The 24,239-nt window shown below is 55.6% G+C and overlaps 10 protein-coding genes across 10 annotated transcripts in view; 3 read left to right on the forward strand and 7 right to left on the reverse strand.

Moving 5' to 3' along the window:
• PHACADRAFT_252624 (uncharacterized protein) overlaps positions 1-2,501 on the forward strand; it is a gene marked incomplete at its 3' end in the record, with an annotated part of 2,938 nt that extends 437 nt beyond the window's left edge. Inside the window, exons 3-6 of the mRNA XM_007393618.1 lie at positions 480-1,535; positions 1,573-1,662; positions 2,096-2,227; positions 2,285-2,501. Coding sequence (XP_007393680.1) covers positions 480-1,535; positions 1,573-1,662 — 1,146 coding nt within the window. The remainder of the gene's footprint in view (positions 1-479; positions 1,536-1,572; positions 1,663-2,095; positions 2,228-2,284) is intronic.
• Positions 2,502-2,859: 358 nt separating this feature from the next.
• On the reverse strand, positions 2,860-4,041 carry PHACADRAFT_193482 (uncharacterized protein; the record flags this gene model as incomplete). Its single annotated transcript, XM_007393619.1, has 2 exons — positions 2,860-3,537; positions 3,637-4,041. The coding sequence occupies 2 exons, from the start codon at positions 4,039-4,041 to the stop codon at positions 2,860-2,862; spliced, it is 1,083 nt and encodes a 360-aa protein (XP_007393681.1).
• A 1,632-nt stretch (positions 4,042-5,673) lies between these two features.
• PHACADRAFT_252626 (uncharacterized protein) lies at positions 5,674-7,825 on the reverse strand. Its single transcript, XM_007393620.1, has 8 exons — positions 7,700-7,825; positions 7,451-7,610; positions 7,028-7,366; positions 6,906-6,970; positions 6,753-6,848; positions 6,485-6,699; positions 5,858-6,428; positions 5,674-5,802 (listed from the first exon to the last, which is right to left on the reverse strand). The coding sequence occupies exons 1-7, from the start codon at positions 7,784-7,786 to the stop codon at positions 6,194-6,196; spliced, it is 1,197 nt and encodes a 398-aa protein (XP_007393682.1). The 5' UTR covers positions 7,787-7,825; the 3' UTR covers positions 5,674-5,802; positions 5,858-6,193.
• Positions 7,826-8,100: 275 nt separating this feature from the next.
• Positions 8,101-9,832, reverse strand: PHACADRAFT_252627 (uncharacterized protein). Its single transcript, XM_007393621.1, has 6 exons — positions 9,721-9,832; positions 9,584-9,648; positions 9,507-9,530; positions 8,990-9,450; positions 8,486-8,941; positions 8,101-8,435 (listed from the first exon to the last, which is right to left on the reverse strand). Exons 1-6 carry the CDS (start codon positions 9,740-9,742, stop codon positions 8,402-8,404), a joined length of 1,062 nt encoding a protein of 353 aa, XP_007393683.1. The 5' UTR covers positions 9,743-9,832; the 3' UTR covers positions 8,101-8,401.
• A 122-nt stretch (positions 9,833-9,954) lies between these two features.
• PHACADRAFT_252628 (uncharacterized protein) lies at positions 9,955-11,061 on the reverse strand. Its single transcript, XM_007393622.1, has one exon. The coding sequence runs from the start codon at positions 11,051-11,053 to the stop codon at positions 10,685-10,687; it is 369 nt and encodes a 122-aa protein (XP_007393684.1). The 5' UTR covers positions 11,054-11,061; the 3' UTR covers positions 9,955-10,684.
• A 679-nt stretch (positions 11,062-11,740) lies between these two features.
• PHACADRAFT_252630 (uncharacterized protein) lies at positions 11,741-15,009 on the reverse strand. Its single transcript, XM_007393623.1, has 12 exons — positions 14,839-15,009; positions 14,528-14,726; positions 14,289-14,478; positions 14,000-14,237; positions 13,862-13,946; positions 13,608-13,796; positions 13,427-13,552; positions 13,234-13,374; positions 13,161-13,183; positions 12,567-13,107; positions 12,385-12,515; positions 11,741-12,328 (listed from the first exon to the last, which is right to left on the reverse strand). Exons 1-12 carry the CDS (start codon positions 14,949-14,951, stop codon positions 11,887-11,889), a joined length of 2,418 nt encoding a protein of 805 aa, XP_007393685.1. The 5' UTR covers positions 14,952-15,009; the 3' UTR covers positions 11,741-11,886.
• A 192-nt stretch (positions 15,010-15,201) lies between these two features.
• Positions 15,202-17,113, forward strand: PHACADRAFT_117246 (uncharacterized protein; the record flags this gene model as incomplete). Its single annotated transcript, XM_007393624.1, has 8 exons — positions 15,202-15,387; positions 15,438-15,492; positions 15,544-15,618; positions 15,687-15,697; positions 15,751-15,841; positions 15,905-15,990; positions 16,086-16,315; positions 16,371-17,113. The coding sequence occupies 8 exons, from the start codon at positions 15,205-15,207 to the stop codon at positions 17,065-17,067; spliced, it is 1,428 nt and encodes a 475-aa protein (XP_007393686.1). The 3' UTR covers positions 17,068-17,113.
• A 305-nt stretch (positions 17,114-17,418) lies between these two features.
• On the reverse strand, positions 17,419-18,091 carry PHACADRAFT_57240 (uncharacterized protein; the record flags this gene model as incomplete). Its single annotated transcript, XM_007392705.1, has 2 exons — positions 17,419-17,481; positions 17,534-18,091. Coding segments are annotated over 2 exons (621 nt in total), but the record flags the coding sequence as incomplete, so codon positions are not given.
• A 1,106-nt stretch (positions 18,092-19,197) lies between these two features.
• PHACADRAFT_159473 (uncharacterized protein) lies at positions 19,198-22,250 on the reverse strand (the record flags this gene model as incomplete). The annotated part of the gene is made up of 15 exons (XM_007393625.1): positions 19,198-19,326; positions 19,382-19,516; positions 19,575-19,931; positions 19,999-20,214; positions 20,274-20,454; positions 20,536-20,617; positions 20,671-20,893; positions 20,954-21,062; positions 21,119-21,207; positions 21,267-21,341; positions 21,401-21,441; positions 21,491-21,659; positions 21,719-21,901; positions 21,959-22,004; positions 22,054-22,250. The coding sequence occupies 15 exons, from the start codon at positions 22,248-22,250 to the stop codon at positions 19,198-19,200; spliced, it is 2,232 nt and encodes a 743-aa protein (XP_007393687.1).
• A 218-nt stretch (positions 22,251-22,468) lies between these two features.
• On the forward strand, positions 22,469-24,196 carry PHACADRAFT_207200 (uncharacterized protein). The gene is made up of 7 exons (XM_007393626.1): positions 22,469-22,803; positions 22,862-22,936; positions 23,607-23,631; positions 23,689-23,756; positions 23,808-23,813; positions 23,866-23,946; positions 24,002-24,196. Exons 1-7 carry the CDS (start codon positions 22,696-22,698, stop codon positions 24,113-24,115), a joined length of 477 nt encoding a protein of 158 aa, XP_007393688.1. The 5' UTR covers positions 22,469-22,695; the 3' UTR covers positions 24,116-24,196.
• Positions 24,197-24,239: the final 43 nt, after the last annotated feature.

Raw genomic sequence — 24,239 nt, forward strand, 5'->3', positions numbered from 1 at the left:
TTGGCTCGGCGGCGACCCCGGTATAAAAGTGCGAGGCCTACTGACCGTGTTTCTCCAGCAGCACCTGAGCAAGCACCCAAGCTCTACCCGCTCACCGTCATGAAGCTCTCCGTCGCGTTCGTCAGTGCCGTCCTTGCCTTCGCCGGGATTCCTGGTTCCTTGGCAGGCCCCGTACGGGTGTGTAGCTCTCCTACTCTAAGCGAAAATTCGAACTCATGATGATTGCAGCGCCAGGACACCACCGTTGTGTCTGACTCCGCGACCCCGTCGTCGTCGTTTGTCTCGTCGACGCCCAGCTCGTTCTCCATCGTGTCGTCGTCATTCGTGTCGTCTACCCCCAGTTCGACTCCTGTCTCGGAGTCTTTCAGCTCGTCGTTCGTGTCGTCCACGCCGAGCTCGGTCGCGGTTTCCAGCACCGTCGTATCATCTACACCCAGTTCAGTCGCGGTGTCCGGCACCGTCGTATCATCTACACCCAGTTCAGTCGCGGTGTCCGGCACCGTTGTCTCGTCGACGCCCAGCTCCATTGCGGCTTCCGGCACCGTCGTATCGTCTGCGCCAAGTTCCGTTGTAGCCTCCGGTACCATCGTCTCGTCCACGCCTAGCTCAATCGCAATCTCCGGTACCATTATTTCCTCTGCGGCCAGCTCGATCGCAGTTTCTGGCACCATTTTTTCCTCTACGCCTAGCTCGGTCGCAGTCTCCGGTACCGTTGTCTCATCTACTCCAAGTTCGGTTGCAGTTTCCGGCACCATCGTCTCATCGACGCCAAGCTCGGCCGCGGTTTCCGGCACCGTCGTCTCGTCTACGCTGAGCTCAATCGCGGTTTCCGGTACCATTGTCTCATCGGCTCCGAGCTCAGTGGCAGTCTCTGGCACCGCTGTATCATCTACGCCGAGTTCGGTCGCGGTTTCCGGTACCACCATTGTCTCGGCTACTCCAATCGCAGTTTCCGGTACAGCTACCGTAGCGTCGGAGACCGCTTCAGGCACCGCTTCAAGTGTGCTCACAAGTGCGCCGTTCAAGCCATCCGTGATCACCAGCACCATCATAGCATCGCCTCCCGTCGTCACTATCACAGCAACTAACCCCTCTGTTGTAACCATCACAACTTTCGTTCCCTCGGCCCCGACTACCGTGATCATCTCCGAGGGCTTGTCGACGATATACCCTACGGGCGTCCCCACCTCTCTCCTGCCGAACGGCACGGCAGTCGTCATCGGACCCTTCACGGTTGACGTGCCACTTCTGACTCAGACCGTAACCAAGACGGAGGTGAAGACTGTGCACGACGCCGCCACTACAGTGGTCGGCCCCGTAGTGACGGACACGGTGACAGTGACGGGTACGGTGACAGACACAAAGACGAAGGTGATCACGGTCACTCCTACCTTCGGTACCACCGTCATCGTTTCACCGATCCTCAGCAGCACCGCTACGATCGTTCCTCCCACTCTGAGCAGCAGTGTCGCGGTTGTGTCCCCCACCCTTAGCAGCAGTGTCGCAATAGTGTCCTCGACCTTGGCCTTCCAGTGGTGTCGCTGCTAGCAGCTCCACTTTCGTGGCATCAAGCGGCGTAGTCTCTTCAAGTGCTCCCGTCGTTACCGCCTCAGCGGTGTCGTCATCGGGTGCATCGGCTGTGACTGCCTCGTCGGTGGCGGCGTGAGTGCTCCCGTCGCGACTGCCTCATCGGTGGAGGCGTCGAGTGTTCCCGTCGTGACCGCCTCATCGGTAGCGGCGTCGAGTGTTCCTGTCGTGACTGCCTCATCGGTGGCGGCGTCGAGTGCTCCCGTCGTGACTGCCTCATCGGTGGCGGCGTCGAGTGCTCCCGTCGTGACTGCCTCATCGGTGGCGGCGTCGAGTGCTCCCGTCGTGACCGCCTCGTCGGTGGAGGCGTCAAGTGCGCCCGTCGTGACTGCCTCATCGGTGGCGGCGTCGAGTGCTCCCGTCGTGACAGCTTCGTCGGTGGAGGCGTCAAGTGCTCCCATTGTGACAGCTTCGTCGGTGGAGGCGTCAAGTGCTCCCATTGTGACAGCTTCGTCGGTGGAGGCATCAAGTGCTCCCATTGTGACAGCTTCGTCGGTGCCGGCTTCGAGTGCTGTCGATGTTACTGCCTCAGCAGCTCCGTCATCCAGTGCAGTGGCTGTAACGGCCTCGGCAGCGCCATCTTCAAGTGCGGTTGCGACTGCATCTGCAGCGCCGTCGTCGAGCGCGTAAGCTAGTCTCAGTAAGTCTATTCCTATCAACCGTCTACACCAGTCTGAATATTGCGTTATACCGACAGAATACTAATGATCAAACCCATCCGGGATTTCTTTTTTCTCTCTCTACATGAACTATAATGAATAGTACGAACTGGACATTCACTACTTTCACGTAGACGTACCTTGATTAACTACGCTTTGGACATTATAATGGACAATTGATACGACCTCTATTTGATACTGGGAGTCTGCTACTTCCTCCGTGAGTGACATTTTGACAGATTATCAAGGCGAAAAACTGCCCACAATATGGGTTATACCTGCTACAAGCTTTTATTGGATCGTCGAGCCAGTCGTCCTTGATGAGCACGCCGGTCGGTATTTTGCGGCTCTTTGCAAATTGAAAAGGTGTGGAAGTCGAAACAGTCGTCAATGGATCGTTTTATGCCTTCGAATTCCTCGCCCACACACGCGAGGCAGGCTTATTGACGGACGCAGCAATCGAGATGTTGGCAGACGAGTCAGAAGTGGATAAGGGGTAGCGATGAATGGTTCCGTATAGCTTGGGCACTGCGACTACTATGATATACCTCTTCATGCAATCCGTAGACTCAAAGGTTGTGCTGCACGTACTCGCTGTGTATAACTAAGTACATCACGACCTGTTCTCCGCCTTCCGGCTCTTCCTCGCCTTGTTGAATGCCTCCATATACTTGTCGACGTACCCGCTTCTGGCCAGGGCCTCCCCACTCGACAGATAAATCACCCTCGTGCCTTCATTCCATGGTCCTAGCTCAACGAATTTTTCGTGCTCGCTCCTGTCCACTTCAATCACACCCCACTTGATCATTTCAAGCGCTCTCTCGCCTCGCAAGTCCCGCTCTCCGACGGCCTCAACTGCAGCCCAGAGTTCGCTCCAATCCCCGAGATCCAAAATGCGACACGGAACATTTGGGACAAGACATCCATACGTTTCGGTAGCGGAGACTTGCACAGTAATAGGATCAGCGCGGTCGTACAAACGGAGTTGGGGCGCTTGTGGTCCGCTGCCTTGGTGCATGTCAGCGAGTAGGGATCCAATGTAGTACGGCTCAGTGGCAGGTGGGTCGTTGTGATACTGTCCCGGTTTATTGGAGCGAACTTCTAGAGGATCCACCAGGTCCAGCTCCATCCAATAGTCAGGCGTCGGTCGGAACGTCAGTCTGAGAAACTCCGCCCATGAAACAAAGAGTCCGAATGGCACATCAGATTGGTATTGAATCAGAAGGGCCAGTCGCTGCCATCCGTTCATGTGCTTGATGAGCAACATCCATGCAGATTCCAAGGAAGCCGACTGATCATAGATCGGCAGCGTTCAGCACTCCAGAAAATAAGCGAGTCCGGCGATCCTGTCGAGTTCCGTGGTGCAATGGCGATTCGTCATGGCATGAACTGCGTCGAACCCCCGCAGACTTTGCGGGAGGTCTCGCAGCCGAGAAAAGAATTTGGGGCCATCGGGGTGAGGGGCCGCAGAGAGTCCACCAGGTAACCAGCCGAACAGGGTCTCTTGCACAGTCCACACGCGATTGAACCAGTGCCGATCCGATTCGACAACTGTCGGCGATGGGTCAAAGGGCAAGCCCAAGCCGTTGAAATACGTGATGCACGGTCTGCCATCAGGCTTGGCTTGGTAAATGTGACCGATCGTGGGTACATCGAGTTTCCACTCCTCGAGCCGAGCTTGGTCGTCAACCTTCTTGCCCTCCCACCACAAACAGGCCACGTCGAGCCAGACGTGGTCGAGTGAGATGCCGCGCGGTATCGGGACAAGCCATCGGTGTCCGTTGATCGGGGTCATGACATACCCACGTTCTTGTTCGCGGACCCAGCTGTGTGATACAGTACCGTCCACAGATCATCGGGCACAAAGCCATACTCCTCGCCGTGCTCTGCCCGGGGCATGACACGGAATGGGAGGACTCGGTTGCTGTACAGGTCCTAGATATGTCGAGGAGGGATTCGAGAGTCCTGAATGGAGTGACCGTGAATGGCCTTGTCCCGCCTTTGCTCGACCTCGTCACGGCGATCCTTCATCTTGACGAGTGCTGCCGCAGAATCTTCAGACGACCGCCAGTGAGACCACTCCAAGCGTAGTGTGCCGTATACCTCCCCAAAATCATGTGAAATGCCGAGCGCATACTCCAAACAGTCACGAAGATCAGGAGTGTCTAGTGTATGCGATGTACCAAGGATATTGTTGAGTTTTGTGAGTAGATCATCGATTGGTAGGCGGTCACAAGGGATATCCGCGAGTGTATTGGGTATCGCACCTTGGCCAATGTGCGCACACTGGAGAGGGACGGCGGAAGGGGTAGGAGGAGTGTGAGTGTGTGGATCTCGCCTGCGCCTGAACTCTTAGACCGTAAAAGGTTGTGGATAGGTACAATGCCAGAGGGGGCCATCTGTATTGAGCCCCAGATATTGATCCTGTTGCGATAATCGGCTGGGGCCTCGTTGTCCACGCAATACTTACAACTCGCTGACTACCTCGACCCGCTGATCTATGAATTCAGGGACTATCATTAGCGGGGCGCGGCATGTCCACGGGATGTAGTCGCATGATATACAGTGATGTCCCTGATAGCTTGAAGAAGACCCTCGAGTGCACCGATAATTCAAGTTCTGTAAGCGGTCTGCCAAATGAGAATCGAGTCTTGGGATTAGTCGGCAAACACAGTGAATAGATGTTGGGCGCACCTGCGTAACTTAATCTGCGGAGACACTCTGCTGAAAGCAATTATTACATGCATATGAGCATCGATATCCCGGACTGAGGTTGAGAAACTTACACCATCGGAGGACTTGTTGTCTTCCGAGTCGGAGTATAGCAGCACACGTTGCCCGCAGCCCAGCCGACGTAGCGGAGAGAGATCTCAGAGTTGTGTCCGTGACAGGAATGCACTCATTGTCAGAGTTCCGCTGGACGAAGGCAATCTACTGGGAACTGCTCCGCCCAATCCGCTCGCAAGCTCGCGTCGCATCCCTTGCCCCAACGGGATGCAAGACACATGTGGTCTCCGCAAAGCGCAGCGACCGAACTTGGCCAGCGAGTCTACGGGACAGTGGAACTGTGAGAAAGAAAAAATAAGAGCCAGACTGTGGCAACAGACGGAATGTCTTCAACAAGGGCCGGAAGCCGGGCTAAAGTCAGATATCTGCTCCACAGCCATTTGCCTACTGCTCAATCTAATACACGGGAAATGGACTGTCATCTCGACGTTGGCTGTGCAAGAACAACAAGACGAGTGTGTGTGCGTGTGTCCGAGCAAGCGTTTGTGGCGAGCAGCTGAGCACGCCTGGCTGGGCGACCGATAGATTCATCTTGCACTCCGACCACGATGACGACCAGTGAGGACAGTACCTGGCACACTGTGTAAGAGCCCGTCACATGCCGCTGCCCGTTCGCGGGAGTCTGATACAGCGTTCGCAGCACCGTGCGTGTGCCCTTCGCGTCGCCCAAGCATGCTTCCATCGCGAGGCAGGTGATTGAAGTGGACAGAGAGCTGCAGCCACAAGTGGTCAAACGGACGCTTGCCGTCGAGGGTGACGTCCTTGTCGCGTGAATGTTCTTATTCTGCCACAATTTGAGCGAGACCGCTAATGAGAGGACGCAGGACGTTCAAGACGTTGACGGTGCGCCTCGCCCGGCTGGTGGTGAACGCTTATCTCGAGAACGTCGATCTTGTAGTGCGGACAATAGGCGAATTTGGCGAGGAGGCAGAACGCGATCAGTCATAGGGAACAAACGAGCGAGCAAAAGGCAGGCGTAAATTGTATCGATACATGATGGTGGTTCAAGAGAGAAGCTGCTGTACATCAGCGAATATCGATGGATGCGAGGTTTGCTACACCGGTCGTGGGACACAGCAAGAGGGTCTGTGCCGAGAGTTCGCTACATGACGTACGTGTATAAACATGCTACATTATTGTTTTAAGCCTCAAGTAGAAAGCTACTCCTTCTCTTCCGCGCCCTCAGCTTTCTTCGCGGCCTTCTTTGCGGCCTTCTTGTTTTCACGGAGGGGCTTGGCAATGAGCTCTTTAAGCTCGACGTCCTCGAGCTCCTTCTCCGACTTGACGAGCTCGGGCTTATACCATACTGGTGGAGTAGTGATCAGGGCAGGGCCGGCAGGGAGGAGGGCAACGGTGAAGTGGAAAGCAGCCACGAAAGTGCCTACTGGTGTGTAGCTAGAATGCGGTCAGATCAAGTCTATATCTTTCGGGCGCAAAGTGTTGATACGTACGTGACGTCGTAAGGCTTAACGAGAGCGTGCTGGACGGCCTCCTGGAGACCCAACCGCGCCTTCTTCTCATCCTCGAGTACGCGAACATTGAAGGGGAATGCGCCAGCCTTCTTTTGAACCTCGGAGAATATCAGTCGCGATGTCTTCATCTTCAGCTGGTAGGTGACAGTCGAGTCCTTTTGGTAGATGGTAGTCTTCGAGTCCTCAGCACGCGCCTGTCGTCGCTAATTAGTTTTGATGCATTCGCGAAGAATCAAAGTGAACATACCTTGCCATCCTCTCCTGACGAGACGAGGATATCGATACCCCACACCTCGTTCTCTGCGAAAGTGACAGCCTCAAACTCCCGCTTCTGTGACTCCGACTACGTGAAAAACAAGAAAAATTAGCCGCTTCCAAGGATTTATGGCACGAGACCTACTGGGTTGAGGATAATGCGCTTTTTGCCATCGATGATATTCTGGGTCTGTTGGCACGAGAGCATGCCTAAGAGGGAGAGGAGACCTCAGCCCGAGACAAGCCACGCTTCTCGAGACCACTCACCCTCAACGGGCTTGCAGTCGAACGCCGCCGTGACCTTGGCGACGGTATCGGTGACGGTCCAGTTCTTGTTACCGACGCGTACCTGGCGCATCGCGGCCTCGGCCGCAAGATACGCCGCCTTGATGACGTCTGCTTTCCGGCCTGTAACAGGCTCGTCCGCGGACGCGCCGACAACGAGGGTCTCGGCGCTTACGGCGGCGAAGCCGTCAATGTGTGCGCCGACATGCAGCTTCACGACATCGTCCTTGGCGAGTATCTGCTCCGACAGCGGATCCGAGGCGAGTGGAGAGAAGTGGGCGACGCAGTTGTTCACGGAGATGCAGGTCGGAAAAGCGAGGCCTGGAGGGGCGCCAAAATTGTAGAGAAGGGACAGATACAGTTGAGTATGGAAATTTTGACAGAGAGGGAGACGAGGATACGCACCCTTGGGGACTTTGACACCCTTGACCGCCTTGTTGTACACGGCGCCGGTTCCCTGTTCGATGAGCTTGTCGCCCTCAGTGCAGATGTCAAGGATCTTCGCGCCCTCGACGGAAAGCTCGACGAGCTTCTTCATCGTCGTGTTGACGATTTCTGCAGCAATCTACAGAGAGCACGGCAAGCATGGTCGCGAGATGTGTTGGCCTTGATTAGATCTAGTGGCGCACGTACATAGCACTTGAGTGTGCTGACCTTGTATTTTGTGAAGTCTGCCTCCGCGGTCGAGCGGGGAGTCTCCTTCACCTCCTTGGTCTCCTCAGGTTTGGTCGCATCGGCCATCGTGGAGGATGATTTAGAGGTGGTCTGAAGGAGTTTGAGGATGAAGGGAAAGAGAGTTGGAAGACAAGGACAGGATAGGGCAGGATTTTTGGCTCTAGGTTTCCTCGCGCGCACACTCTCAGAGATCTGAGATCATCTATGTCCTCACCACCTGATCAGGCAACTGTAGAGTTTCTCACCCATTTCGCTGAAGCTGCGCCTGTGTAGATGCGGGCAAGGGTAAAGCACCTGCAGAGGCACGACACTATATGGCTGTCTCATAAAACGATCGTTACGCTTGTCACCCGAAGCTTGTCCAACAGGACTATATCTCAGAGCTCAAAACCAGTTACGCAGTTCGCACAACTTAGGAGATAATAACAAGTCGCAGCCGAACTAAGACCTCAAGCCGAACTATGGATGGAAGGCGAAATCAAGGAAATATGAGGGCGAAGAACAGTCACTACCTGTGTCATGCACGGTGGCTAACTGCAGCTCACTCCTGGTAGCAGCGTGCGTGGGAAGTAGACACGTGCCAAAAGTGTGAACACGAGCAAGAGGGACAACGAGCGAGATGGATGGCACAGGGAAGATGCAAAGTCACATTACCGTAAGATCCAAGAAAGGTTGACTGTACTAAAAGAGGCCGGGCAGGCTGGGCAAAAACGTCCTGAATGCAAGTTCAGTCAAGACACAGCAGGATACGGAGAAGATACGCACACTGCGCCTAAACCAGCAGCGAATAGTAGGGCACCCCACGCAAGCGATTTGCGCTCTGGCGGCATCTGCACCCGGACACGGCTGTTGCTGACGACCGCGCGCTCCTCCGTCTCTGGCTCCTTGATGTCCAGCTTGTACTCGACCTTCTCGTCTTCCCTCTCCCGTTTCGGCGCCACACTCTGAGTAGACCCCTCTACGGCGAGCATCTGCGACGCCTCAGCCGCCGACCGATCGGCCTTGAGCCGCTCGACAAGCTCTTTCTGCTCGCGGACGTCCTCTTCCACGTTCGGCTGCGCAACCTTCACTATCTCCATGTCCTCCTCTTCAACAGCGGTCTCATCTGAGTTAGTATGGATGCTAACAAGGTGTTCGTGGACAGCCTTGATCGTCTTCGGAGTCTTCGGAGTCTTCGCCGCCGGAGTCACGGTCGCAGGGCTCCGCTGCCGTGTAGAACGTCTGGAGGAAGGTGAGACGGGCTGGCGGCGCTGGAAGACGGAGACTTGCCTTGCAGGTGTGGCGCCCGTCTCGGCCGAGGGGTTCACAAGCGTAGCAGACGCTGTAGGTGAGGCATCCCGTCGCCGTTTGGCAGGAGGCGCGGCGTCTCGTGCTGCGGCACCAGTATGCGCGACTGGAGAAGCCACGGGCGTGGGCTGCTGCTGAAGCAGCTTCTGAGACTTGCGGTAGACCATGTTCGGGTCCGGAGAGGCATCGGCAAGCGGTACAATGACCGGTTCAAGGTTGTAATCCTTCGCGATCTCGAGGGCAACGTCTGGGTTGACCCACGTGCCTGCAAAGCGAGCCTTCCCTGACTTGTTCGCGCCCGAGGTGTCGTAGGTTGCCTTGACCCAAGCGGCCTCCTTGCGCTCGACATCTTCGGGGGCCGTGGGGAAGGCAGTTCTGAACATAGTGGTGAGGCTGATGGCACCCGTGTCTAGTCTGCGTAGGATGAAAGCATGGCCCGAAGGCTGAGAGGCACTGTGAGGATTCAAGTGAGAAGTGACTCCTTGCATCGAGAGCGTACCGTAGGGATCTTCATCCGAGCGACCTACGACAAGATTGAGCAGGCCGATAGCGGTAAAACTGAACAAAAGGGCTCACGATGGTAGCCTGCCCATCTCTAACAATCTCTTGGAACTTAACAGGTGGTACTTTGGCTGGTTCGACTGCAAAGAGAAAGCAAGCGCGAACGCGGACACGTTAGCCTCCTATTGGCGAAGAAAATGAACACAACGGACGTGCGACGATGAGGGGGTTCATGTGAGTTTTAGGAAGAGGCGGCCGCTGAAGAACGGGCTGCTTTGGAGTGGCATGTTTAAGGTGAGAAGCCATCGTCGCAAGGGATCAAACGCGGGCAGGGCGTGTCTGGCGAGGCGGAGGACAACACTTGTCACTTGAGGCTAATCACCCAGGCGGGTTCGTCCCACTTTTGAAACTCCGCCGTTTAAGCGCCCTGTCCTGCCCATGGGTTTTGCCAACTCCTGTCCATCGCGGCTGTACTCTCATGCCTTACAGCGATGGAAGGCACAAACTAGAGGCGGTGCTTGAGGTGAGCAGATAATTTTCTTCACATAATGCCCTCCTTCAATACACACAGACAACGATTCCTGCTGGATTTGCACTCCATTTCCAAGCATTTGAGATCTTTAATGCTGCCTCAGGGGTACGCTGATGCTCTCCGTGCGTAATGGAAAACAACGCAGCCCGATCCAGTGCCCCCGCAATGGGAGGAACTATACATCCCAGGAACACTGACCGGCTCAGCTGGACAAGCCTGATCCCTAGGATCGTCGACAGCATGGTGGATATTGGTTGGTACATGGAGTACGGCTACCATTGTATAGGACCACTCGTGCCGCTCATGAAGGATAATTGGTATTGTTTTTCACCGCGGGCGGTCTTCTGCTAACGCGGGAATACGACGCGTACATCCCGCAGGTAGTCTGACGTTCGAGCAGTTTGTGGCAGCGTACCGGTCGAACGGTGGTCTTGATATGCTGACGACGCCGCGTGACATCGTCCTTGCGCGTGATGTGGGCTTGCCGTGGGAGGATAGGATAATCGGTCGGAATCTGTGACAGGAATGCAGGATCGGGGCAAGACGTGCACGCTTGAGGCTTTGAGGAGAGTAACAAATTCCTCGACGCTCAAAGTTGTTTACCGTTTCGCGCAGTGCGCACTCGCCGTTCAAAAAAATGTGTTTCATTCGCGTGCGGACCAGTCGCTGGCTGTGTCCGAATCATCACTATATACGAAGCAATTAAAGTGGTCCTCAATCTCCTGTTCTGCTTCTATCTCATCCGCAGTCACCGGGGCGAAGCGAGCCAAAGGGCTCACAGCTCTCGAGATGCGCGATGGTACGCTCCGGCAAGGATCGACGTCGAGGCGCAGACGCTGTGGAATACTGTGTCCTGCCTCAGAGAGGCAATGCCAAGCGGGTGAGAGCGGCTTCACAGTAGCGGTCGTGTTCGCATCGACGCGGGTAACCGCAGAGAGCCACTGAGACGACTTGCGCGGACTGCTGCGCTTCTTCGCGTCAGCGTTGGGATTTGGAGTTACCCACTGATGCATATCAGATACTAGATCCTCTGGCGAGATTTGAAGCTGAAGTACGCACCAAGAGCTCAAATACATTGTTCAGCAGGACCATATGCGCCTCTGCCGTGCCGGGCATCCGTCGCCCCGGTCTCTTGCGAATCTGTGCCTCTGCTTTCTTCGCCGCGACAACGACGTAAGACCGCTGCACTATCGGCTGCAGGCTGCGCCAGGTTGCACCTAGCTCGGTTTTGTATGAGCCAGTTCTACGCAAGGGCGTGTCAGACGTAGTCTCCCAGCAGGAGAAACTGTCGCTTACTCGGGATTGCTTAGCTGATAGTCGACATGTGCAGCAGCTTCCTCCCAGATCGGCGGCAGATTCAGAGGCTCGAATTTGTCGGCGTGGTACTGTGCAGTGGTGCTGGCCATAGACAAGAGCGTGCAGTAAGCCTTGGAGGCTGGCGAAGGAATGAACGACAAGAAGTGACACGGGGTCAGCTTGTGTGAGCTACGGACTACTGGATTTATATGGCGTTCCGCGGAAACTGCTGCTGACCATGTCTACGATGACGTTCGTCCTTCGAAGTCCATCCCCCGCCTCACAAGGAAAGCCGACGGCATTCGCGGCAGCACTCGATTACCCCCAGATCGGCACTTCGTCGTCCCGGCGACCAAAAGCTGCTACCCGGGATTATCGCGACTGCATGGAACAGCTCTATATGTATTTCTATGTGGCTTGGTTTTGCTACAATCACAGGAACGAGTAACACATTATTACAAACAGTAGCCCCATTTCACAACTTGAATGTACAGTGTTAGACGTACATGCACTTCACAGTCCCCACATCCGGCCCCGTCGTACCATTCCCTTATGTGGACAAGCTCGGTCCCTCCCTGTCCTTCCCGTCGCCGAGGATCTGCGGCCGCGCGACGAGTGCCTCGATGAGCCCAGTGATGTCACGCCACGACTCGTGCTTCCCGCGGCGGTTCTGCATGTCGGCATGCTCCACCATCTCGAGCACCGGCACCCACTTCAGATTCGAGCCTTGAATTGTGATGACTGCAGCCGACTCTGGCGGCGCGACACGCGGGCGCTGCGTTTGCTTCATGATCGCGTTGTGTTGCTGCTCGACGAACGCTACGCACTTGAGTGCGTGCCGTACTGCGCGTGCGCGGTCGAGGGGAGAGGGAATGCCACCTTGCAGCGTGTGTCCAAGCGAAGCGGACCGCGAGTCGAAAAGCTTGCCACCCTCCTCCTTGAACATGTCAGTGAGCATCTTGGTAGTGTACACCGTGGACGCTTCCTCGCTCCTGCAAAACAGACCTTTTGGTATCGTTGGTGTGATTAAGTGCATGTGAAAACGAACCGCATGACTATACGGCCCTCGCTCTTGCCCTTAACGTCAAGGCTGTAACGCTTCTTGAGGTATTTGACATCATCCCGCAGCATGTTCAGGTTCATCCCTCGTTCTGGGGTGTAGACGATGCAAGCACCGGTCTGCAGCCATTATCAGCTACATGGTCATGCAGCGTATAATAACCCACACACCGCTAGAGCTCCCATGGTGGCGAGATACCCACACTTTCCACCCTGGGTCTCGACAACGAAGACACGGTTCCTGCTTGCACTCGCACTCTGCTTGATGGCATCGCATGCATCGACAAGAGCGTTCAAACTCGTGTCACTGCCCAAGCTGAACTCGGTCATGGGCACGTTATTTGAGATTGTTGCGGGAAGGTGAACGATCGGGATGTTGAACGCCGGATAGTGCTTCCGGCCGTTCTCAAGGATAAGCAGCGAGCTAAACGCCTCGAAGCCTCCGATCATGATCAAAGCATGGAAATTGTGATGCTGGAACTTGGCTGCCGCCAAGCCAAGATCGATGTCTGGCAGCTTGCGGTTTGTACCGAGCTCAGAGCCTCCGCGCGTCATCCAGTTGTCGACACCGAGCCATGATAGCTGGTACACGCTGTCGTCCAGCAGACCGACGAAGCCATTGTGGATAGCGAATGGCTTGTGCCCTTGCGCAATGCAGTACCGCACGATGGCGCGAGTGGCGGCATTCATACCTCCTGCTGGAGCACCAACGCTATAGAATCGTTCAGTCACAGCTTACAAGGGGTTTAGAATGACTTGACTTACTGCATAATACCGATGCGCATCCGCTATGCAGGTATGTCAGTTTGTAGCTCTACGGAAGTGAGTAATCACGCACTTGTGAATGCGGCAGACGAGGTTCAGGGTGGATCTGAGACGTCGCATAGAAGCCTTCCAGTGATTCACGAAATTCGGGGTTACGCAGCGACATGGCCTTGTCGAAATCCTTGTTGGAAATTGCCTCGGAGACGGAATGTGTCTAGAAGAGCGTGTAAACCAAGTACGAATGTATAGTTAGCGACTGAACCGACCATCTTAACGGCTTCCACGAGTGGTACACGTATAATCTTGTGTTCCTGAACGCCAATCATGTACGATGGTGTATCAGGCGTTGCCTCGAGCAGGGCGTCCACAGCTTCAACTCCTTGCAAAGTCGGCTGGACAAAACCAAAATCGGTAATCTTTGAAGAGAGGAACGTGTTGTGAACTTACAAGAATACGATCAAACGCGCAGGGACGTCCACCACGCTGGGTGTGACCAAGCGTGGTTACCCGAGTATCCAGCCCAAGCTTCTCGGACAACACATCCTTGATGTGTTCTGCGTAGATGGGCTTCAAGTCCTTGTCAAGAGCACCCTCGGCCACTATGACGATGGTCTTCCGCTTGCCTATGTCACGATGCTATCCCATGCGCAAGAAGATATGTCATCCCAGAGTGTACAAGACGGATAAGATAAGACGCGTACGCGCTGAATCATCTTGCACATTTCCTCTTCCCAGGAGTCGGTCGTTGGCGGCCGCTCGGGAATAAAGATGAAGTCCGCGCCGGAACTACAGGGAGCGATGAGGCTTCGGATATGGCAATATACCGCCCAGACACCCACCTGACACCGGCGAGAAGCGCGAGCCAACCACAGTGCCTGCCCATGACCTCGACGACGAAAGCACGGGAGTGGGAGGACGCAGTCGACTCAATGTTGTCGATAGCCTCGCAGATGCGATGCAGAGCGGTGGGTGCACCAATGGTCATATCCGTCATAGACATGTCGTTGTCGATAGAACCGACGAGACCGACAATCTTGAGATAGCCGTAGGTTTTGGCCTGTTCATCTGTGATCTTGCCTATACCGGCATCAGCTCGACGCGCACGCCTACTGAAGTACAGTGACTAGCCTTGTTCGCGGAGTTTTGAGACAAGACTTGGCCATTCTGCCCTAAATACATCGGCACCTGTCAATGAGCCGTCGCCTCCACAGACGGCGAGCGCGTCAATGCCTTCTTTTATGAGGTTGTATGCAGCTGTCAGACGGCCTTCTGGCGTGCGGAACGCTGTTGACCGCGCAGTACCGCACAGAGTGCCACCCTATATCCACTGTCACGACCTTTGTAAATGCTTTCGATACAGTACTTACAACACCGAACCATCCACGCACGTCGTCCCATCCGACGCGGACAATGTACCTGTTTTTCAGTGATCTGCCAGTATGGTGGTCGGAGGTGCCGTCCCTGAGGAGTTCACCATCTCCAAATCGTAAGTTGTGCACGAATCCCTCGTCTCGGATGCGAACGTTCTGGTGCGGAGATAGCGCAGGCTTATCTGTTTTTGTTGCTCTTCCCCATTGCCTCGGACAAGACCTTCATACCCCTCGCGTACGACCCAAGTCTCACATCCCCTGCATTGAAGGTCAATCCTAAGCACATCACCCGCAAAGATAACACGCACTTGAGGATACCCGCTTTGACCACTGCGCGCACCACCGCGTTCATGCCCGCGCTGTCTCCTCCCGAGGTGAGGACGGCGAGCTTCATCCTATATTTTGGCGGGGTTGTCGCCATTGATGTTGCTATTGCGAGGCTCTTCGACGTCGCCGATAGGAACGAAGAGAGTGGATTTTAGGGCGTTGGAGGTCGTCTGAAAGATGGAAAGAGCGGCAGTGCTGAAAGAGAGCTCTGGTCCCCAGCCGGACGCATAAATCGAGCCTCGATCGGTCCCGACTGACATCATTAGTGCAAGTGATAAGAAGATTAGATTGACGCCTAATGTTTACCGCGTCGCGAGCAGAATCAGGCTCATCTGTTCGTAACCGCCATGGTCCACCTCAAGCTCAACGAGCGTGAGGCGAATCCAAATCCCCTCATAAATTTCATAACACCTTTGCCGATGGGTGCATCTGCCGCAGAAGAAGACGCGAGACAGTTGCTCAGAGCTCTCGCCGCACAGGTGAAGCCCATCATGAAGGCGCACGGCTTCACCGTAAATAGCTTTGAAGAGGTATATCGTACCATCCGCCCCGGTTCCACCTGTCCTTACCACCTCACAAGTACGAGCACAACAAAGTATTTCTGGGACGCAACTGGAACGCCGGCGAAACTATTGGTGGGTGCGGAGCTATTGCACGGACGTGACCGTGTCCGACACCTCATACAGAAATCGTATTACGCGGGTCTGGTGGAGTTTTTCTGCCAATCTACGCGTTAATGAGCACATTGTGCCACGAGGTTGGTCAAAGGATGCAGCAATTGATGCCGATCTCCGCTCATAGTAAACGTCGTTCCTTTGCCGATAGCTTGCGCATATCAAGGTGTGAAATTTCTACTTCGAATGAGTGCAGCCGGACCGACTCGATAATTCCAGCATATGAACCATGGTCCCGGTTTCCAAGCACTGTGGGCTCAATTGCGACGTGAGATCCGCGAGCTTCAGAATGAGGGTTACTACGGAGACGGTGAGTAGTGGTCTCAGTCTCGCAACATCTGCGCAGGCCTCATCTCCTCATCTCATCTTGCAGGGTACTGGTCCTCCGGAACCCGGCTTGCGGATTCAGCGCCCGTTGGTGGGGCAGGGATCGACGGGGGCGATCTCCCCGAGTACCTGGTAAGCGCATTCGCGGCTCGGCGTGATACAGTTCTGTGTATGTGGATCTACCGAGAGCAAGCCGCTGACCACAGTTCATTTCGGGACATTCTTAGTGTGGTGGCGCCCATTCGAGAGCCCGTCCCGCCTCCTTCAACCGCCGCCGACGAAGACGACAAGCAGGCCCGTCGAATCACACCGGCGCACAGACGATTAAGAAGCGAAAGGCGGGGTCTCGCGTTACTGCCAAGAATGCTTTCCAGGGTGGTGGCAAGGCTCTCAATGAGGACATTAAAGACGATGACGAGAAGAAGGCCGGCGCAGGCTTCAGGAAGAAAGCAGGAAGGTGGGTTTAGATGTCTGATGTCGGTCCTCGTATCAGGGCTGACTGCCTTGCGCAGCAAACGAGCACGAGAAGAACGCGCTCTGGCTGCGGAGCGTCGCCTGCTGGCTCTACAGCAAAAACCCAGACAGCCTTCCGCTGAAATAGCACAGGACGAGGATAGCTCAGACCTAGAGGACGGTCCTGAGGCGCAGGAGACAGATTCAGATCGCCGTCGCACTATGCTGGAGTCGATGACTGGAGACGACGACATGAGCAAGCTTAAAGCGTCTTTCAAGGACTTCGAAGACGACTTTTTGCCACCGGACGCTGGGGGTTCAACCTCACACGCCAACCCTGATATGCCTTGTGACATCCAAAGTTTGCCGAGAACTGGTTCCACATCAGCGGCGTCCTCTAGCCGGCCATTGAAGGGCAAGGCGCGCATGACGGATGCTTCCTTAAGCAGCAAAGACCAAAGAAGCATAACGGATTTTATTGACGTGGACTCGGATCGACCAAGCAAGAAGCTGAAGCTTTCATACGGTGCCATTGTGAAAGACGAGGTTAACTATCGTAAGAAGGAGGCTCTGGGAATGCTGGGCAGTGGGAGGGCTCTGGCGGACAGCTCCTCGGCAAATCGAACGCCTTCATCAACACCTACTGCCGTCGAAGGGCCTAGATCGAACTTGCTGGACCTCATTCCGGGAAATTCTTTGTCGAAACCGTCAGCTCCAAGCGATAGTTCCTGGAACTGCTTAGTATGCACTTTGTGAGTACCTCAGCCCTGAACAGGCCCCTCCTGTACCGTAGCTGATAAAGTCACTGAAGAACCAATGAGCCTGGACATCTTGCTTGTTCGGCATGTGTAACACCACGCGGTGAGAGCACCTGGTTAGGCAGCTCAATTTGACCATCATCCGGGTCTATGGCACTTTTCTATATCATACAAGGCGGATAACCATGTTACCATTGAAGCATCGTACAACACTACATCGTTCTTTAGTTCTTCAGTCAATCCAACTTTAAGATATGGTATCTTCCTTGATGACAACGTAAGTTTACTTCCAACATCTGTGAAGAGATTTAGTCCAGCATCAGCGTCGAGGGACTATAGGAGAGACGTACAAGATCTTGTAGTTCTCTCGGAAAACGTGCTCCCCTCCGCCAAAAGCGACATTGCATCCACCCTGTGCACAGCCCTCAGCGGCAGCCACAGGAAACGTTGACTCTAGCACTCACCAGATGTTCACCCGTCTTCCCGGGGACCTCAACACCGCTGACCTGCGCAAGGGCGTGGTACAGCTTGGCGCCGTGCTCCTCGTATCCTCCCTCTACGGGCCTCTTGCCGGGCGGAATCCGCCCATGGGACGTGACCAGCCACTCCATCGTGTTCGGGTCGAACGGGAGGAGATCGAAGCGGCCGTGGTGCTCGAACTCGGTGCCCGCGTACGGGACGCGGCAGGGCGGGTTCAGCGCGGCGGCGATCTTGCACGGGTGCACGGACTTCTCGAACAGCGCGGAGCCGAGGAAGATCGGGCTGTGGTCGATGTCGTATGCGACCGGGCTCCCCGCCTGCTGGGGGCTAGGGAACGGCGCGCCGCTCGTCAGCGGCACACGGAAACCCGAGGGCGGGGGCGAGCCGTGCTGCAGCGCGGGCGCAGGCGATGCACCAGCATGATGCTGGGAGTTCGGGAGGCCTGGGGTGAAGCCCCGCTCATGGACCTTCTCGTCTGGGAACCCGGGTGAGTGAGATGGGAAAGCAGGAGCCTCGTTCGGGTGCTCTGGGAAGCCGGGCGAGTGAGAGGGGAAGCTGGGCGAGTGAGAGGGGAAACCAGGCGGCGGGCCAGTAGGTGGAGCGAAGCTCGCCTGGTCGTGGAACTGCGCATTCGGGGAGTCGGGCATAGCGGGGAACTCACGGTTTTCGTAACCGTAAGGGTGGAGAGGGCCAGAGGGAAATCCGGGGCCAGACATGATGGCAGTAGAGTACGGAGGAGGCTGAGAGCTTAACTGAGTGCCGCGATGATCACCACTGAGGACGCCCGCAGAGGGAATTTCGGCTGCAGAAGACGTTTCACCATGCCCCTTCTTGTTTTTCCCATCCTTTTTGTTACGACTACGGCCAGTGCCCTTGCTGGATGAAGAATTCGAGGACGAGGAAGAAGAGGTGCTGCGCCGTCGGTTTAGCCAAGGCATCGTATGTGCACAGGGCCAAAACTTGGGAGATCACGGGGGACGGTCAGGAGGACTACGGGTTTGGGCGTCGCGATTTCGTGTAGATTTGACAACGAGCACAAGGTCGGAGTACGAGGCAAGGCCAGAGGCTGTGCTTGCACCGTGCGCCACATTCGGCAGGCCTCTCTATCACAACTGGCAGCTAGACGCTTGGTCCACGGGACTGCTTTTCTTATCCCACAACATCTCTGGGCCCAGGACCCTCATGCAGAAGTGTAGAGATAGCTTTGTTACGATGTAATTACGTGTACAGACAACACAGCAAGGGTCAGAATTGACCGGGTGGCACGGTATTGGTCATCATCTGGACCGCTTTGAAGCTGTGGCCTTCTTGGCAGAGGGTGGTGGCGGTGGCAACTCAGCAACCTCCCACTCGTCTGAATCAGGAGGAGGAAGATTGACAAACTTGCTTGGAGGACGACTTGGTCCCCGTGGCGGCCGGTGTGTAGTGGTCCTTGCTTCACTCTGTACTGCAGCCGGAGGTGGTGCAGCTGTGCCAGGGAAGGATGATCGAGAAGCGGGATCTTCGGGGGGAGGTGGTGCCATCGAAGCGGCTTGAGCAGAAATGTCTCGCTCTGATGCTGCTTGCTCAGCCGCCGGAACAGGCAAAGGCTCTGCAGAGTCTTCCAGGGACATCGACCGCAGCGAGCTAAGAAGCAGGCTTGTAGAAATCAGCACACGAGAAGATCCATGAGGCAGCCGGCAGGTGAGACGTACTGCATTTCATTTCGACGGTGATTGCACCACTCAATGCAATCCTGCTTCAATCGCCCTAGTATGTCGCTGATATCATTGTAGAACTACCGTATGATGTATCAGCTCGGGGACGTAATATGTCTTCCAAGCAGAGCTCACCTTCAGTCCTTCGTCCAAGTTCCGTGTAATCTCCTTGTACTTGTGATATGCGAGGTCCAAGGACTGCAGTGCATGCTCTCGCTCCTTGACAGATGGATCATCCTTCCGACACTGCAAGAACAGATCATTGCGCTCCTAGACAACGACGCGTGAACCCTGGCGACTGAAGATGTGCAACAGCCATGACACAGACCTTGATAGAATCGAGGGTCCGCCCCTGCTTCTGCTCGCTCCCCTCGATCTCAGCCCTGAACTTCTCGTACTTGGCCAGCTCTTCGTCCAGAACGTCTTCGAACATCGACGGCTGCACTTCGACCCAGCGTTCGACCGCGGCGGCGGCCTTGAGGATGCGCGGCGCGATGTCTTCGGACTCTGAGAGTCTCGTGGCCCGGGTGACCACCTGTGCGCAGGAACGCTGCAGGTCATCCAGAGTCTCGAGCAGGACGCGCAGCTGTCTCGCATGCCCCTGCGTGGGATTGGGGTTCCTGGCGTTGGGTTTGTTCGCCGGTAGCGGCGCCGTCGACGAGGGTACCGCCCGCTCGAGTTCATCCTAACCGCAAAAGAGAGGCAGTGTGATCAGCGCCGTGACGGGCGACATGCATGGTTCGGGGCCCCACATTGCTCCAGGTAAGTTGCGTGATGAAGCGCTCCCATTGTTCCCACTTCTCGCGCACGATCGCGTCGCTTTGCATCCCGCCGTCGAGGATCCCCTTGTACCGCTGTGCTTTCGCCACGAGGGCCTGGTTCGCCTCCGACGACGGGGCGCGCACAGCAGGAGCCTCGGCCTGGAAGACCTCGTCTTCCTCTGCTTCTTGATCTAAGATGTCAAATGCCTGAGCACACATGCCACCCCTTCAGCTTCTCTCGGACTTCCGGTGTTGATCGTACATACCTCGTTCAGGAGATCCATATTCCTCTCTGCAAGCTTCTGCACGTTCTCAATTGAGGCTTCTATCTTGGATGGACCGTCTTCCCGCCTGACTTCCTCCGCCTTCCCGAGGAGGCTCGGTGGGAGACCGACGGGCTTTTCGAGAGCCTCGAGCGCAGCGGGAAGGCCCAAAGACCCGAGCACGCTGTCGCGGAGGTATTAGCGGCGGGATCAGGTCGCGAGGCGGTGGGTAGATGCGATACGTGGCCAAGGGTCCCGTACGAACCTTGTACAGTCATCGTCCAAACGCCGCGCGCGGTCAACAACTTCTTCATCGACCCAGTTTTTACGACGATCGTGGTAAATCTCTTCGGGTCACTCGGTCAGCGCAGGCGGGCATCAGCCATGATGTGGAACATACCAATGGCGAGCTTGGCCCCGTGGCTGAGAAGTTCACCAAAAATCACAGCATCTTCAGGGATGGCCGTCTTGGGGTCCGCAAGGGTTCCAGCAATGATTGGCTGGACCATCGAGACTTCCGCGATGGGCGGCAGTAATGCTGCGGAGGGTACTACTTGATGATAGATCAAGTCATTGTCCCGCTCCGAAGTCCTCAGCGTTGTCTGCACGGTATTTAGGAGCGACTTCCGGATATGTGAGTTAGAGGGGGAAATGGGATATTCGCCAGAAGGTGCCGCGCGAACCTTAATATCCTGCCGAACCGCTTCGTTAACATCGCTCCTGCGCGCAAGATCATGCCCCTTCTTCACAATAGCTAGAGCTTGGGTCAGTCGGCCGACCTCCTCGCCGTATCTGACAGACCATTGAGGGTGAGAATCTGACCCGTAAATGAAATTACGGCATCATACCTTCCGGCCGCGTTGTCATCGAGGCTCTTCCTGTACTGCGAAACACCTTCGAAATGGCTCGCCTTGATCTCTACATGCGCTAACCAACTCTGCAGCGATGATATTTCACGTCAACGATCGTCGACGTAGCACGAGAACGGGGACGTACTGCCGGGAACAGATGCATGACAGCTGGCGATGCTTCTCGAATTGTTTGCAATGTTGAACGATAGAAAGAAGCAGCCTAGATGTAAGAGTAAGCCTTCTTCCTTCGGGAAAGAGACGGTAGATGCTTTGGCTCACCTTAGCAGCCAATTTGGCAATGACGCCGTTTTTCAGATTGTCTATTCAAAGCCGCTGTGAGACAGATCTTCTAAGCAACGCAAAACGCACCTATCACCGCGCGTTGCCAGACACCTTCTTGTGCCTGGGCGAGCATGAGGTTCTCGAGAGCACTGAGAAATGGAGCAGAGAACTCCAGAATTGTCTCATTGTCTGCGACAGATGCCTCGAGCTTCTGGGCTGCAGACGTCGACAAATGGCTCAAAGTTCCCGCTGCACTCTGCGGAAATGTCAACTTGTCGCTAGCCGAAGCGGGTCCGATCGGGAGGAAGAACCAACCTGAAAATATGCGACCGTGCGTTTGAGGCCATCTGCCGTGGAGCGGTCCTCTCTGTGAGCCAGCTGAGAATACAGCGCGGCAAGGTTGAATAACACTGCGGCCCTCTCGTAAGCCAGGTTCCGCAAAGTGATCGGGGGCCCATCGGGACTGAATAGTGGGGTGTAAGGGATATCGAGTCCGATCTGTGAGACACGATGTGAGCACCGCCTCTTCGAGGGCGATCGGGGTGAGAGACCCACGTCGACAGGCAACTTTGTCAGAATGAAGACCAGCTGTGCGTGATAGCTGATTCAATCCGTCAAATCCGAGCCAGTGATGCAGCAGCGATGCTCACCCGAGGGATACCTTTACGTGGTCTACGTGGACAGTGCGGTCGACGGCCTGCTTTCGCAGGGTCCCCCACTGGTTGATGTCCCATTTGAAGGCATCTGGATGGACATCAGAGTGGTTGGCGAGGATGTATTCCCGGACAGTCTGCCGGATAGGCACGTTGTGTGTCCTCTTGAAAGGAATCTCGAGCAAGTTGGGCATCTACCACAGCCTTTATCTTGGCGGGTCCTGTGGTTCGGAAACTAGTGTCCTCAAGGAGCAAGTCAGTCATGTAGTCGCGCCTCCGCTAGCCCCGAGCTCTCTCTCACATTTACGCACAAACGAATCCACGTCGGAGTCTGGAGAGCAACAAACGCCGGTGCCGAGGCTAGTGAGAGCGCCCATTGGACTGAATATGGTAGTAGGTCTTTCCCTCTCGGGCAAGGTGTTAGGGGCAGTCGGTGACTCAGGGTCAGCGGGGTCATCTGCGTTACTACGGGTCTGACGCCTGGCTGTGGCTTGCATTCGCTATACGAGAGGACTGTACACGGGATGATCATCCCTAGCCGACTCTGGAAGCACAAGTCCGTCCCAGACATAAAAGCTACAGGTGTGGCTGCCCTCTGCTTCTCACCGTCTCTACCTCAACCGTCACCATACTCACACCATGGGCCGCATGGACGATGTTGTCTCCTCACGCGCTAGTGCCCCCCAGGTGGCTAGATTACCCGTAACAAACCCGTCGGTCACGGATGGGTCCGCGGTGACGCCGCCAGTGAGTGCCTTCGTCCTCGAAAGCACGATGTAAGACAGGTGCTGACCACCTCCGTCAGTCGTATGACACGAGCAGCCGCCGCGACGCTAAACCTACGGCTACAGCACCTCAGGTACCGCGCTCTCAGACATATGTACGTCGCCAGACTTTTCCTTCAGCTTGCACTATCATGTCTCGTCGTGCGTCTGCAGACTGGGGTACTTGATTCTGTGACAGAGGATTGAATGCACAAGTACTGACACGCCTTACGCAGAACCAGTCCAAAGTTTAGGTCTCCGGCGTCATCGACCAAGAGGTTAGCACCCCTGCCGATTGCTTCACATGAAGAAGGCGTTGAGTTAGCTATCCGCAGGTGACACGGCCGAACGAGATCGCCTGTTACGCTGTGAAATTCGACGACGGTGGCATACAGAGCATCGGAAACTTTGATGTGCACTATTTGAGCAAGCTGGTGTTATCGCGCGGGCGCCTGTGTTACGCAAGAGATAGCGGCTTACCGTCTGTGATGGACAGTATTCTGGGGGTGTTCCAGCGTCAGCGGCCCATAGAATATCTGTAAAAACATGCTGAAATTCCGAGAATACGTAGAAATCGTGAGATCCCCGTTTCTGCCTGTGAAGGTCTCAGTCGCCCTTCCTTGTGTGCCTGACCAGTCGCGTAGCCGGCGCCAGGCTCTTGGTTGAACAGGCGCCGATTGAAAACTGGACATTCCTTATAAGGTAGTCGATTGAGATTGAACGGAAGATAAGTATCTTTGCGCTTGGGGTACTTAGGCATGACGGATGCCTGACAACCAACCTTAGATATTCATATTTCTGGCGGAAGAAAGTCAGCAAGCCGATGGCATATATATAACAGCTTACAGCTCTCACCAAAGCCCCTTAGCCGGTAAGATGCTACGATCCGTCGACTCTCAACAGACCGGCGGCGGTACCCACGCACGCACGCAATATGTAAGTGCTTTCACCACTGTACGGCATACCTGGCACTCATGAGAGACACAGGGCAAGGTGAGTCGCACCAAATGCCGGGCACAGGTGACCCACCGCCCTTGACTCGCAGGGCGACCAAGTCGAAGTGAGGATTGACGCAAACGTCTGGGTGGTCGGCATGATTGTTACGGTTCTCCACGTCGCAAACAGGGTCGGTATACTCAGCAGCCTTTTCCGCAGCGCCGATGCTCACGCCGCGGACACAGCTCTTCGGGGCTCAGTACGAAGTGAGCTACAGGTCCCCCCGCGGAGGCAGGCAGCTCAAGCGCACTTTCGACATCGATCAAGTGCGACCGCGGGCAGCAGGCCATGGCGGCTAGATCCCGGCCATCGGAGCACCCGTAAAACCGGCAGGAAGCTCGTCGTAGTACGCATGAAGCCGCGATTCGAATGCACTTCTTTTTCGTGATTCCTGATGCGTGATATCGCCGGTGTGAGCAATGT

Source organism: Phanerochaete carnosa (genome assembly GCF_000300595.1).
Source record: "Phanerochaete carnosa HHB-10118-sp unplaced genomic scaffold PHACAscaffold_3, whole genome shotgun sequence".
NCBI lineage: Eukaryota > Fungi > Basidiomycota > Agaricomycetes > Polyporales > Phanerochaetaceae > Phanerochaete > Phanerochaete carnosa.

Coding starts and splice junctions, on each gene's coding strand:
- PHACADRAFT_252628 (XM_007393622.1), bottom strand. CDS start 11,053: ATGCATCAGTGGGTAACTCCAAATCCCAACGCTGACGCGAAGAAGCGC.
- PHACADRAFT_252630 (XM_007393623.1), bottom strand. CDS start 14,951: ATGGCGACAACCCCGCCAAAATATAGGATGAAGCTCGCCGTCCTCACC. Junction 13,553..13,607: donor GCGCGTTTGATCGTATTCTT/GTAAGTTCACAA, acceptor GGTTTTGTCCAG/CCGACTTTGCAAGGAGTTGA. Junction 13,108..13,160: donor ATGCGCATCGGTATTATGCA/GTAAGTCAAGTC, acceptor ACGATTCTATAG/CGTTGGTGCTCCAGCAGGAG.
- PHACADRAFT_207200 (XM_007393626.1), top strand. CDS start 22,696: ATGGGCCGCATGGACGATGTTGTCTCCTCACGCGCTAGTGCCCCCCAG. Junction 22,937..23,606: donor TACCGCGCTCTCAGACATAT/GTACGTCGCCAG, acceptor AACCAACCTTAG/ATATTCATATTTCTGGCGGA. Junction 23,947..24,001: donor TTCTCCACGTCGCAAACAGG/GTCGGTATACTC, acceptor CCGCGGACACAG/CTCTTCGGGGCTCAGTACGA.
- PHACADRAFT_252627 (XM_007393621.1), bottom strand. CDS start 9,742: ATGAACCCCCTCATCGTCGCAC. Junction 9,531..9,583: donor GAGATGGGCAGGCTACCATC/GTGAGCCCTTTT, acceptor ATCTTGTCGTAG/GTCGCTCGGATGAAGATCCC. Junction 8,942..8,989: donor ACGGGCGCCACACCTGCAAG/GCAAGTCTCCGT, acceptor ACCTTCCTCCAG/ACGTTCTACACGGCAGCGGA.
- PHACADRAFT_252626 (XM_007393620.1), bottom strand. CDS start 7,786: ATGGCCGATGCGACCAAACCTGAGGAGACCAAGGAGGTGAAGGAGACT. Junction 7,611..7,699: donor CAGACTTCACAAAATACAAG/GTCAGCACACTC, acceptor TGCTCTCTGTAG/ATTGCTGCAGAAATCGTCAA. Junction 7,367..7,450: donor GGGTGTCAAAGTCCCCAAGG/GTGCGTATCCTC, acceptor GCGCCCCTCCAG/GCCTCGCTTTTCCGACCTGC.